General features: G+C 43.0%; 1 protein-coding gene across 1 annotated transcript in view; it reads right to left on the bottom strand.

Annotated features, from left to right (window-relative positions):
• Window positions 1-464: 464 nt before the first annotated feature.
• Window positions 465-13,820, bottom strand: part of T265_14032 (hypothetical protein) — a gene marked incomplete at both ends in the record, with an annotated part of 25,741 nt that continues 12,385 nt past the window's right edge. The window contains 6 exons of the mRNA XM_009171702.1: window positions 465-559; window positions 2,437-2,479; window positions 5,397-5,480; window positions 6,046-6,168; window positions 11,542-11,636; window positions 13,284-13,367. Of these exons, the coding sequence (XP_009169966.1) occupies window positions 465-559; window positions 2,437-2,479; window positions 5,397-5,480; window positions 6,046-6,168; window positions 11,542-11,636; window positions 13,284-13,367 (524 nt within the window). The remainder of the gene's footprint in view (window positions 560-2,436; window positions 2,480-5,396; window positions 5,481-6,045; window positions 6,169-11,541; window positions 11,637-13,283; window positions 13,368-13,820) is intronic.

Consider the following 13,820-nt stretch of genomic DNA (forward strand, 5'->3'; position numbering starts at 1 on the left):
TTTAACATTACCTGTAGGATCAGTAAGCGGCAGAACAAACCCGACGGTGGTGCTACAAAACATAATTTTTCATCGAAGCAAAAAACGGTGAAAAATGGTACAGTAGTCCCCGAAGAATGAATTTACTATTGGAAATAGCTTTTGTGATAGAGACTATCAGGATATTTCCAGAACCTAGTGCGTACGAGCATCTAGAAAAGATCAACCAATTCCCCTTCTAGTGGTCTTCCTTGGATAACCACCGAACATAATCCAGTAATTGCCATAACCAAATTGGATGTAGAATCTGGTAGCGGATTAGAGCAGATAGAGGCATCGACCACAGCGTCTCCCAATCCAATCGGTGAAATCAACATGTGATCACGTTTTAGTTGTCATAATTAACAGAAGTTGTTGTTAGGGTGCATAACTGGCGGACGGTTAAAACAGTGTGCACGTTATACTAAACTCTAACCCAAGGACCTTCACTCATGAGGGTTAGCCTTAATATCGAGTGTGCTGCGGTCAATACCGAAACCGGGTTCGATGAAACTCTTACCATCATTTTCACGTCTGACTGCTGTATGGATCACATGAAAGAGAAACTTTAAGCTGGCGGTTGTTCAGAGAACCTAATGTCGTTATATTGATGGCAAATATGGACTTACCTTCCTAAGGGTCATATGTACGCGTGTATATCTTAAGGGTTCCTGAAGTTCATTTTACTCTCATTGACCACAGTTACAGTTACATCGGCTAGGTCAGGTATGAATCTAGGAGTGCAAGGAGATTGGTAGTAATACCCTTTTCATGCCTGTTAAGTGTCCAATGATAACTGCCACCAATGGGCAATAACAGAAGACAAGCTGAGGGTCAGTGCTTTACCACTTCGAAGTGGACAAACCAACTTCATCGTACCGCAACGGATGACTGTTAGAAACGCCCTTTTACTGTAATGTCTCCCGGGTTTTTATCTCGTGGAGGTTATCATCAGGACCCTGTTCGTACATTTTACAACGTACGTATTATTGAAGTGGAAAAGATATTGTGAACTAGGTTTCGGATCAAACATGAAAGATAAAGTATTCGAAAGATAAAGTATTCCTTGAGAAGAGGAACGTTGCTCAGTCACACACTCAGTCACTGTGTGTATCTTTGAACAAGATTACTGATATTCTTCATAGAATTCACAAACAAAAAAATTGGGTTATTTCATTCTAAAGACCGGGACCTCAAATGGTACCACATCCAATAAAGCGACCTTACTACCTATTATTTTCTCCCTTACTCGAATATAATATATGAACGTATAATTACACAGTGGTATATACCACATGGATTCAATCATCCATTTGCAAAATGAGCCCCCATTATTAGGAAGCTTAGTTTGGCTGCGTAGTTTTCACAACGGAATAGGTTTGCTGCAAATTTTTCGGCCGAACACAGCGCGAACGCGGTCTATCATAGCTTTCGATCCCAGTATCTATATTCCATCACCCTATTAAATTGGTGGTGTGGTGTCACTAGAGAGACTTATGTTTCTAACACCTTTTAGGTTCTAGATGATGTAGTGTTAACCTGTTCTCCCACTAGATGGCTTCTTTAAATGGGGTATCAGTGGATTGCATATGATTGTTCTGGCCTTTTATGAAAGCTGAAGGCCGCATGGTTAACATGTGGTGCAGTATGGAGTCTCAGGACGTAACCTCTTCCAACGCGTGGACTGGTAGCTTTATCCCATGGATGCGATATCATGGTGACCAAATAGAGATTCTGCGCGCTGTGTCCAAATCGTCTGTATGTAGGGAAGCTTCCTCGAGCTTTGATAGCGACTTCTGGAGCAACCAAACTAATGAACAAAATCTTCCGTAAATCGAGGACTTCAGTGAGTCCAATTCAGATGGCTATTGTTGGAAGGAAAATAGCCAATATTTCTTAGCACTATTGTCTGTGGTTACCTATCATCTAAAGTACGAGACAGGTTTTGAAGCCCTGGAAGAATTTTCTCCCCGAAATATGTTCAGTAAAGCAGAACCTAAGTACACAAATTTCCGGAAACTAAGAAGAGATAAGTGGCAATTACTTTGCAAGCAAAGAACATATGGCGAAGCAAATTCCAGGAACACTGTTTTTTACTTGATAATCTAATTATGTCCAAAAATGCACAGTTTAAAATCTTTCAGCCTTATTGGGACAAACAGTTTGGATATGTTAAAGTTGGTCACTTAACTCCTGGTTTACACCTGAATACTATTATTCTCGCGGGGGATCACGCGTTTTCCGGCTAGTCAGGACAATGAGCTCGTCAGAACAAAACCAATAGGGTGAGACATTTTATGCTAAAATACTACTACTGAGTCCAGTGATTAAGTAGGCGTGAAGCAGTAGGACATACTGTTGTGTTTTGAAAAACGGCAAAATCTTAACGGAAAGCAGACTACTAATTATCGTTCTTACCTTTTAACTGTCTGTTTGCAAGCATGGTGGTCACAACGGCTGCCTGAAGAAAAAACGTGAGTACGGAAATTTAGCTAAAAGAATGGACAGAGTCCAAGTATTCACATTCCACTCAACATTTTGAAACGTGCGCTAAATGTGACACCAGACAAGGATTTGTAATACCTAGCAGTGGCGAGAAGTATGGCTGCAGTAGAAATAATGCCGGTCTTTCACCAGCATTTTAGAATTTTCAGTCTAAAAGAACGTGATACATATGTTTTGCTCCACAAAAGGGTGAGTTTTTGGTTACCAGTTCGACTGCTTTAACTTGATTCAAATGTTCTCCCCGAAGGAGAGGTTTGCTTTTTGTTCGCTTCGAAAAAATGTATTAGTAACTCGATACTACGTCATGTGACTTGTTAAGATATCCGGTTAAATTGAGTGCTGCCTAAGATGAGGCGCTGTTGTTTTCTGAAAGGCCGACTAACTCTATCATAATTGTTGAAGAGATAAGTTCTGTAATGTATCATTCTTTATATTTAATGTCATTCAAAAAGAATTCTGTCACATCGTTTTGAGGTTCTTGGGCTATACGACGATGAGTAATGGGAAGAGTTATGCGCGAATAATTGCCCTACAAGTTAATGGCTTGCCACAGAAACTCAAAACTCAGAACGACTGCATTCCTCTCACTATTGTGCATGCTGAGCAACGCAAAGTGTCACCGTGGGTGATGCTAATAAATTGCTTTTCTTCGTAAGTGAGCTCGATATATCTCAGTGGTTACGGCGCGACCTTATTGACCGGGAGATTGTGCTTCAAATCCAACCTTGGCATCTCCGCCGCTCCTGAGTAGGCTTAGACAACCAAGCCCTTGAGTCTCCAGTGAAAACCAGATTGATTGTATTTGCCGAAATCAGTCCAATTTGGGTTCAAGTAGAGCTTATGATTGAGGGAAACTCGGGGACTGTGGCCACATCATGAGCCCCAAGAAGATCGAGACCGTTTGTGGATTGTGGAAGAGTTTTCAGCAACTTTGTGAGTAGTTTTCTTCGTGGACAAAATTGTTTAGTTGTAACACTCTTTCGTTGCCTTCCTCCCGTGCCCTCCATGCTAAGATTCGGTCAGGTTACCCAAGTCCAGGTAGGGGTAGTCGAGATGCGGTGGCTGGGTTCAAACAACAGGCCTTCCTGCCATTACGTCTGCGTTGAGCTATCTCCATCTCACCTCTGTATAGTAGCCAATGACGAATGTTGCTTTCGGAATCCTTAGTTTCATCGCTTGTGAAGAATCACTCAATATGTGGATGAACCTTGAAAAAAATCACTCAAATAATTTATCCAAGCACATTTTTTATTGATCAGCCAAAGAGGACATCTTGCGGGGGGTAAAACAGCCAACTGAAAATTAATGATGCCGAAGGGAGGGTTGATTTAGTTCGCATTTTGTAATATAAGTTAGCTAAATGGACCAGACAAGGTGGACCTCATATTTCACTTTGAGCTTTGTTCACGATATCCAAGCCATCTGAGCACTGGGTTAAAAGTCTCAAGCTGCTATTGACCGCAGGTTTTTTGGATCTCACTATATCTTCATGAGTAATATGCGGTTGTATCTACACTTACGTCTTTGAGATTGTGAGCTTCTCTGGGATAAGACAAGTACTCTAAAACATTGCTGCTACTGATTAATACTCGGGTGCTTACTTCATTAAGTCAACAGCTGATTTGAAAACTTTCATACCTAAGAAACAGTCTCTTTGGTAGTTGTCTTGTTCGCTGAGCGGGGTGATGGGTTCGTGGTTGTGCTACGCTCCCCGAAGACACACTGATGTTGTCACCTCGATTGGTGATGAAACATTTGCAGTCAAATTGCCCAACTGAGTGAACAAGTCAATCACCCTCTTCGCTACCCAAGCTAGCAAAATCTTCCATAGAAATACAGTCTTCTTTATTGTATTCTCACTTGAACACCTATGCACTTTATAATCCTTTATTCGATATTATGGTGGAGTTGCATTCTTCACCCGTGGTTTGTGAAATTAAACTACTAAGGCTGTTCCGATCATCAGGCGGAATATTTGGGTAATTCACATGGATAAAATACAGGTATTGGTTATCAAATGTGTGACTTACAGTGACTTTGGTAATTATTCTAGGCAGTGTAGTACCACCTTCTGTCAATTTTTCTCCGGAATTCTCGGGGGATACACATGTCTGTACAATCTTGTGTTGTGTTGCCAACTTATAGACGGAATAAAACTTGACCTGACGGCTTTTACAAAACCAAAACCCTGAGAACCTCAATGCGATGTTCGATACCCCGAATACGAAGTACCACGTTTGCTCTATATGGTACACTATATATTCGTCCCATGAACAGATAGGTTCCACAATTTAAACGATTTCCATCTCTAATTTCACTAATATCTTAACCGAGATGTCAAAAGCTCGGTGTACTACTTAGAACACTACTCAAATGGCCAACGACTTCGTAAAGTTCATGCACGTTTTCCGTCTATTTTGCATAAATCAGCATGTTGACCACCTTGTTCTTCTCGAAAGCGGTAATCGTTTTTTCTCTCAAAACAATTTAATGATGCAGATGTAATCGCCTTTTCCACAAGTGGCGTTCTTCCGACACCCGTTGAGGATCAGGTGTGAAGCGATCTAGATCACACCCAATAATCGATTGTCAGAAGCCAAGAAATACGATAAATTTTTTTCGTGTGAACTATGTTTCTAGTTTTTCATTTCTCTGGTTACCAAAAGGTATGTGCTGATATGAGACGACAAAACCTAAGTGCTTTTAACAAAAACCTCATCTACGAAACAAACCTTCACAGTTCAAAATTTCATGCCGGTTGGGCTCAAGCTGTCCAAAATCCCGGAGCACTGGAGTGCCTGTAAGCAAAACTACTTTCCTACACAAATGGTTCGACAACTAATTTCCCAAAAAATGACAAAATTGGGACTCACTTTGAATTTACGACGTGCATTAAACTGTTTCAGGTGATCGACAGCCTCCCGAAGATGGATGTCCGAAGCAACTCTCGCTCTTTCCTATCAGTTTCGGGCAAATAAAAGTTAACTGTGAAAAAATGTTCATCATTGAGTTGCCAAAGTATATCTCAAATAGTGTGAAAATCAATATTCTATCATGCAGAAATTACGGATTGATTGATGTCGTTCCAAAACGACATCCGATGTATCGTTTGCTGTGAATCACTTGCGACGGTTAAAAAGAAATCGCGTAAATGACTATATATTCAAATAAGTGTTGTCGACCTGGCTATCTATCTTCGTTGCAATTCATTACGTTGTACAATACTTTGTTTTCACAAGGAAGACAACCCTTCTTCGTTCCCGACACGATGCATCAGTGAGTTCGTGATAAACCAGACTTTCGGAAGCGTGCAGCTCACAACTTTCTTTTGGTAAGACTATACTGTTCGCATCAAAATAACTCAACCAGTACAAATTTTGATTTTTGAACCAGTTAAGGCATGCATCACCAAATCGGATGTGGCATTTTTCATCGTTTTAAAAGTGCATTTAGGTCTCGTCAGAAGCGGCCACCCAACCCATGTGCATAATACTGAAATGTTTTTGTTCAAAACACACGTACCCGCAGCCACGGGTGTTGAAGAGCTGCAGCTGCTGAAATTCGTCTGGATGGATCCCGTTCCAGCATTCGATCGATCAGGTCTTTCGCTGCCCGGGTAATGAGGCTCCATTCATTGGGTGGGTACTGACACATGCACGAGAGAAATCAATATAGCAAGTAGCGCAATAAAATATGATCAAACCCCCGTGCGATATTCACCAATTAAAGTCACGTGATATTAGGACAACGCGCTCTTATTTTAAACAACTACAAGAAAAATATTTCTGGTACTGTCCAAATACAGGTAGTATAAGTTCAGTTTAGTCACAGAGCCAAAGTGTGCAGTAAGGCATATTTGACTGATAATCTAGACTAACGCCGGTTCAATACTGGTGTACACATGGAAGTGGGATGTTAGTTTCTACGGTGAGTCGAACGCATATCTACTCGTTTATTTCACTAGTTCACTAAATCTCTGCTACGACCACGTCAAGATAGGCATCTTTTAACTTCAACTTATGGACCCTGAAACACCTCAGCTTACTTTGGTCACGAGACAAAGTAACACATGCAGGCACTAGTCACGTAGGTGATAAGGCGTACAGACAGTAGACCTAGTACTCTATTAGTCAGCTAGCTGTTCGAAAAATTGCCCCTCGCAGAGCTCGCTGTCTAACTACCGCTTATTCTTTCTTTCCATTATATAACAATTGGACGTGTACAAACCTGAAGCTGTGAACTCTAAAACAAAGTACTATCCAAAACGAACTTCAAGTTCGATGAAGTTTACGGAAACCCATATTTGCGATATAACCTGAGATGACGAAATTCAGTTAGACAGAATGAGGGGAAAAGAAACGACAATCCAAGTTGGAGCGGTTCCTTGCAGTTTATGATGGACACGGTTCAGTGCGTTGTAACATCCGTCATCTAAATACACCGAAGGGGTTACGGAAGACCTCAGTGAAATTTCCACCTCAGGTAAGCAGCTGAGCATATTTTTAAACGCGGCAAGAAGCCAAAGCCCACCTTCTTGTGCACTTTTCAGATGATATCTCTTGTTAAACTCAAGCAACAGTGTTAGTAGCACGGAAAGTCAAAGTGAGCTGAGTTCAGCAACCCCAGACAGGGCTGATTGCTTTCGACAATGTGCAAAAAAAATCAGCCGGCACCTCAACACCAGTCCCGGTCAGTACACAGGAGAGACTCGAGGGGCTAACGTGTGAGGAATGTGGCAAGTGTTGCAGATCGAAAGCTGACTTGGTGGCCCACTGTCGAGTCCACGTCCATGAAAGTGTTGGTACAAGCGTGGTCACACAACTGGCCTGCGGTGATTGTTCCCACCTTTTGCCAATGAAGACTGGCCAGGGTCAACAACGCCGGCACGAACACTCCACCCAGCATATTGAAGGTAAGTCTGGCCGAGTGAAGAATTCCGGTGTCCGCTGATCCCAACAAGAATCACAATCACTCTTGCGCCTGGCCAACAATTTATATCCATCGTGTGGCACGCAAACCAAGCTGTTCACGAGATTGAAGCAGTATTTTGCTGGTCGATCAAACTGCGGCCTACTTGTTAAAAGCCAATGGCTATAGAGTCTAGCTTAAACAAACCGTGGATTGCGCCAAGTCACTCTTGGAACTGTATGCTGACAGTCCGCTTGCCACAGTTGACCTTATGACATTTGCCCGAGGGGTACAGCCTGGCATCATTACACCGGAGCAAGTCTTGTCGTTTCTGGACTTCCACGCCCCAATAGACATTTCCACACACCTGGAAAACTGAGTCCGGACGCCGTCGTCAGCTAGTCCATCGGGTACCTGCCAAACGAAGGCAGATCCACCAAGGCAACTATGCCGCCATTCAGACCCTGTACCACCAAAGACGTAAAGATGCTGACAGGCTAGATGGATCATGGGAAGATTCATAAAAAGTAACTGCGACATAACTCTGGACGCCAAGCAGCATTGAAAACAGGTGCCGTCTGCCCAAAAATACGTGGATAACCGACCAAGTCACTGAGTGCTATCGTTTAATTGAAGTTTGATCGAGCAATTTGCAGGTGGAGAAGTCGGCTGTACGATCAGATTAAAGGGCAGTTTGTTCGTAAGTCTAAATTAGCTCACATTCAGGATGCTGTGCGGTTTAATACCAACGCGCTCGCTGGATATTTTTACTTACTCTTATTATCTGTGTCGTGCTTGAGGGCTCCAAATCTGACTTCACCGTTCAGATTAAAAGTTTGTTCGTAAGTCTAAATTAGCTCACATTCAGGATGCTGTGCGGTTTAATACCAACACGCTCGCTGGATATTTTTACTTACTTTTATTATCTGTGTCGTGCTTGAGGGCTCCAAATCTGACTTCACCGTACCGACTGAGACCAATCTCCGTGTCATCCTTTCTTACCCGCTGCTTCATTAGGTACTGGCTGATCCCTGGAGCCAACTGTCTTCACCCCAGTTTGCATTTCTACATCAAGACGGTTGTTTGGAAGCTACATCGCTGCCACACACCCTGCTCCGCCACTCTTCAGCTACTGTTCCCAACCTCAGCTTGACGTCTGTTGATACTGTGGGAGCGTTTGATTTGGTTTTGCATAACACAATCGCTAAATCTGCCCAGGCGTTCTGAACACCGTCACCTCTATTTCGATACACCGCACAGTCCTATGAGAATGCCTTGGCGATTTTCCCCAGTTCCGAGGTTCAGTGCCACAGAGGTGTGAGGCAGGGAGATCCATTTTTCCTCATTATTGTTCATCATGGCAATAGATGAGCTTCTTGGATTGTCGATGCCGCAACAAGGATAACACCTCCATGAGGCCTTGGTAGATGGTTTTTCCCTTGCTGACGACTGTGTGCAGAAAGTCAAGCTCACCTTAAATAGAAGCTTGAAGCTGCTGCGGTTGAGTTGGGAAGAGCTGGTATGAAGATCAACGCCCGAGGAGCTCACCACTCCTCTAGGTCTAACAGATACTGTAACATATTTGGGCATCCTCTTGCCTTCAAGAGGAAAAAAATTTTCACCCATCAACAGAAGTTGGGCAAACTGCTCGATGAGGTAACACTTGCCCCATTGAAGCCACACCAAAGAATGGATCTTAAGGAACCGCCTGATTACGAGGTTGACATATTTGTTTGCGCTCGGCCAAGTTTACCGAAACACGCTTAAAAGGTAGGATATTTACAACAGGCATTCTATTCGTGGTTGGCTACGTCTATCGAAAGACAACCCGATCAGCTACATCCACACCGGTAAACAATAGGGGGACTTGGTATCCCAGGTCTGAGTGCAACTATCCTGATACAGCTAGAGCATGTATGAAAAAGCTCCTGTCTACCTAGTGCCGAGTGCTACGCAATGTGGTAAACGATCTTGCATTTGGCAGGCAGTTTGAGATCTCAGTCTTCCGACCCGAGTCCAAAGTGCATGAGTATACACCAAGGAAGAGCTGGTGGCTGCTAGGGTCGTTAGTCTGCACAACAGCGTTGATGGTTGCGGTCTACGGGAGTTTGTCACTTAACTTGTGTCAAATCGACGGCTTGTGTTTCCAGAACGAGGGTTAAACGCGCTCGGCGTGGTCACGGTGGCCAAACAATCTTTTATCGTGGAAATTGTGGCCAACTGGTGCGTTTGGTGCATATTTTGTAGTCCTGCTAGATCACGCATGATGCTGGATGTGCTCGTCATAATCGGGTTGCAAGGGAACTTGCAAAACGTCTCCGTCGACTGGGATACACCAACTTCGAGGAGTTGATAGCACCTTCGTCGACGTCTTTCATCAAGACTGATCTAATCGCTGTTCGAGAGCGCCAAACAATTATGAGAGACGTAAACATAATCTCGGACTGGCGCGGAGAATGAATGGCGCGTGTGGAATCAAGAGAGGCAGGAGTATGATGCTGATGAATATTTCCTCGCCGTAATCTCAACCATAAGTGCAATCGGCTGTGATGTCGACTTTTTGGTTCGTCATCTGATGATCATTTTTTGTCTAGGGATCAGCTTTCCTCACTCCGCCAAGGTTCTTATTGGACCAGGATTTCCTAAGGTCATAGTCAGTGACTTGTGTTTGCTTGTATTGAGGGGCTCTGTGCGTACTTGTGACACTTTTATGCATCTTAACTGTACACTCTTGCCACTGACTATCACACCAGACGCTGTATGACGAACATTTTAACCACTGTGCGAGTCTTGACTGTGCTAGCTACTACCGCGCCTTGAAGGGCACTCAGTATTGTTTGTTCTTTCTTCGGAAGTTTTCTCTACAGGTGTGTTCCCATATTAGACATCCTTACATACGTTGGGATTCATCTTTTCTGACTGGGACTGTTGGTGGCACGAGTACAGACGGGGTGCCCCAAACTTTTTGACTATTTTTCACCAGTAGCCTTTCCACGTCGATCATTTGCATATACTTTTTATGTTTTTGAACATTTTCTTCTAAAATAGACGATAATGGTTTGAAATTAAACTGGTGATATCATTTTTGTGCCAACTGACCAAGTTTTTACAACTAATATTAAACGGAGCTGTATTTATGTTGCTCAGTCTCTACTCATCACACTGACGGATATAAGCAGGTGTCTACTGTATATATTTGTGATGTACTACTCATAAGGTTGCTGAAAATCCGTCGACAGCCCACGACCGGTTTCGCCCTTCATAGGGCTCATCAGGTAGGTGCAGTCCCCCAAGCTTTTACAACTAAAATCAAATGGAGCTGTATTTAGGTTGCTCGGTCTTCACTCATCACACTGACGGACGTAAGCAGGTGCCTACTGCTTTAAGAGTTCACCCACCGAAGCAAGTTGCGGACGACTACGTAGATCACAATGGCAGAGATAACAAAACACAGCGTTTCGTGACATCTTGGAGGCTTTCAAAAGCAGTACCAAGGGAGTTATAAACCACATGTCATTCAAAGCAAATAGGCTACAAACTCATGATAACTATTGTTCGTTTATATATTACTCACACAAAAACATTACTTAAACTGGCTATCGAACCGACGAAGCTTTTGTCAAGAACGAGGCGCTACCGAGCGGTATACCCAAAACTGTTTAGAAAACTTTCTCGCACAGTGTTTTTTGCAGTACCTCTCAGTTTAGGTGCAACGATTCACACTGAATCACCGATACGGGGCCTCCTCCCATGAACCACTATGCCTGCGCCTTGAGCTGAAGATAGCTCAGTGGTTAACGCGCCAACATTCTGGTTGGGGGTTTGTCGTTCGAACTCAATCTCGACCTGTCGACCGCTCCTGCCCAAGCTTAAAAACCTGGCAGAATCCTAGTCCTTCTACCTTCTTCGGGCAGTGTAGTGGCTAGACACCGAAATGGTGCTATAGATGGACTACTGTTATCGTTATATTATTATTATAGGTTCATCGCTGCCTCTTTGGTCTACGTGGTAGAAAGGTTAAATAAAATTGTTGCCCTCAAGACATACATTTATTCTAATGCTCTAAAAAGTACCCTAATAATATAGGAGAGTCTTACACACAATACTTACAGTGTGTCGAGTGGTAAGAATTTTTCTCTGCAAACGGTCGTCGTCTCTGTCCATAAACGGTGGATAGCCAGCCAGCAACAAATAGAGGATAACGCCTAGGTACATAGACGTGAAAAGATCCAGTCATCGGGCTGTACATCTATTGTCAGAATTGGGATGACACAACTGCCATCTGGTTTCAACATTCAAAAACAGTTTGCATTATATTCAAAGCGAAATGGTTGGCCAGTAGCTACAAAAATTCTGTGTGGATTAGCCATATGCAGAAACAAAGTAGTCAGTTCGGTTCTGAATTGAGTTCAAATTGCCAACCAATTGTAGAGCTAATCGTTTCATAGGACTTATTATTTTAAGTTACTCCATCTATAAGTCTGCACTTTCCTTATTTGGACAGTGAGCATGCAAGCCGAGAGTCTCGGTGGGGAGGGGTCATCATAAAATCCCAGCATGGCAGTTTGCGATTTTGTACACACACTCACATGTCCAAAACTGTACAACTATTTGGTCACCATCATTTAGGATATTACCACACATGCTTTTATCAAAATAAACTGGGCCGATCTGCTGAAATTTTGCCAAGTTGCGCCCACAGACGGCTTTAAGATAATGATACCGTATCTTTTCTGTTAGTCGTTTTATTGTCGACTACCTAGTCCAAATTTACCGGTATGTGCTGTGCCTCAGAAAATTCTCACCTTTCCATGTCGTCGTCTGAACATGTTTTCACAAATCGGGGTTGGTACAGTTGAAGCGAACTTCCAAATGATACCTTACCTTTACTGTGGATGATATCAGGCCCGCGGTAGGGTGATGGACTTTGCCCAAGTTGGAAAACGTGAGTACTAGTGCGTAATACAAAAAGTTGTAGACCACATCCGTTAACGCCAACCAATGCAGTCTATTCAGCTTGGTAAACAGCACTCGTTAAGACTAGCGTTCAACAGCAAAGTGAAAAGACTGACGAGCGAGTGATATCTCCTGAAATCAAAGGCTCCAGAAAAAGGTTTCCGTTGCCAAAAGCGAAAGCATTTGCTGACTGAAACAATATGGTTTACACTAATCGGATGTTGCGTGTTATCGTGAGTTGAACGAGGAACTAAATCACCTTTCTGGACCAGAGATGCCGGCGGAGCCAGCTAGTCACTATCGTAGGAGGCTGATCCAAGAATGTCGTCAGGTTATTTGCCGATAAGTTGCAATCAGTATTTGGCGCCTACAATTGTCTCTGGCTGGACACAACACTATCCTGTCAATTGTAATTAGCGCTAGAAATAGGCATATTGCATCATGCATTAACCACTCGCCATGACATAACTACTCTTACTTTCCCCAGGAGCAAAAAATCCATTTCTGTAGCACCGTATTTAAGTAAACCCAAGTGAACCGCCCAAGACTGTTGTATCTACAAACTCCGTTCAGGTAATGTAATCCGCATGAACTTGACCACATTTGCTTATCCGTGCACCGTCCAAAGTTTGCACTATTTCGTTGTCCCGAATTTGATCGGAAATATTTACATAGTACACCAATAGTCCCACCGCATCTCCGGGAATAAAATCAAACAACAAGCTTGCTAAAAAATGTCTTAAACAATCAGCTGATGCTATGTCGCAGAAAGCTTCATATCCGTTGAGTGTCATTTTCCACGCACTGTGGAATGTCAATGGCTGTTTCAGAAACGAAAGATTCATGGTCCGTGAATCTCATGCAGCAGTGGCGAGATGCAAAACAACTAGACTTACCACATGACCACACATCAACCGCATTGTTGTACGGAATTTCTCTTATCACTTCTGGCGCCATGTATACATACGTGCCAGCTAAACCTATAATGTCGAAAAGTGATATTTTGAGAGAGATGAAGAATGTCATATGAACAAAAGCTAGTAAAGCACTTAATAAGTTGTTCAGACGACCCCACCTGCCATAAATGGTAAACTGACAAAGTGCTTCTTAGAAGACGAAAAATAGGAAATTAGTAAGTTCTTAGACCATACAGCACTCTCGCCCAATGGAACATCCTGGTGGGTCCTCCCTTGCCCTGAAATCATTTCTGAAGCTTGACTTGCGGGATGAGAATAGAGCGGACTCTGTCGTGCGTCTTTGTATCAAACTCCTTTCAAATTGTGTTGTGTGTGCCTTAATTTATTACTAGTTTGCAAGCCGGCGATTCCATGTGTCCTAATGCAAATATAGATTTTCATGACGGTATAGGTATCTAGGCATTCTGCCTTCCGTCTAGCATTCTATAGGTTATTTAGCCCAAACATACATGACTC

The sequence above is a fragment of the Opisthorchis viverrini genome (assembly GCF_000715545.1).
Source record: "Opisthorchis viverrini unplaced genomic scaffold opera_v5_132, whole genome shotgun sequence".
NCBI classification, from domain to species: domain Eukaryota; kingdom Metazoa; phylum Platyhelminthes; class Trematoda; order Opisthorchiida; family Opisthorchiidae; genus Opisthorchis; species Opisthorchis viverrini.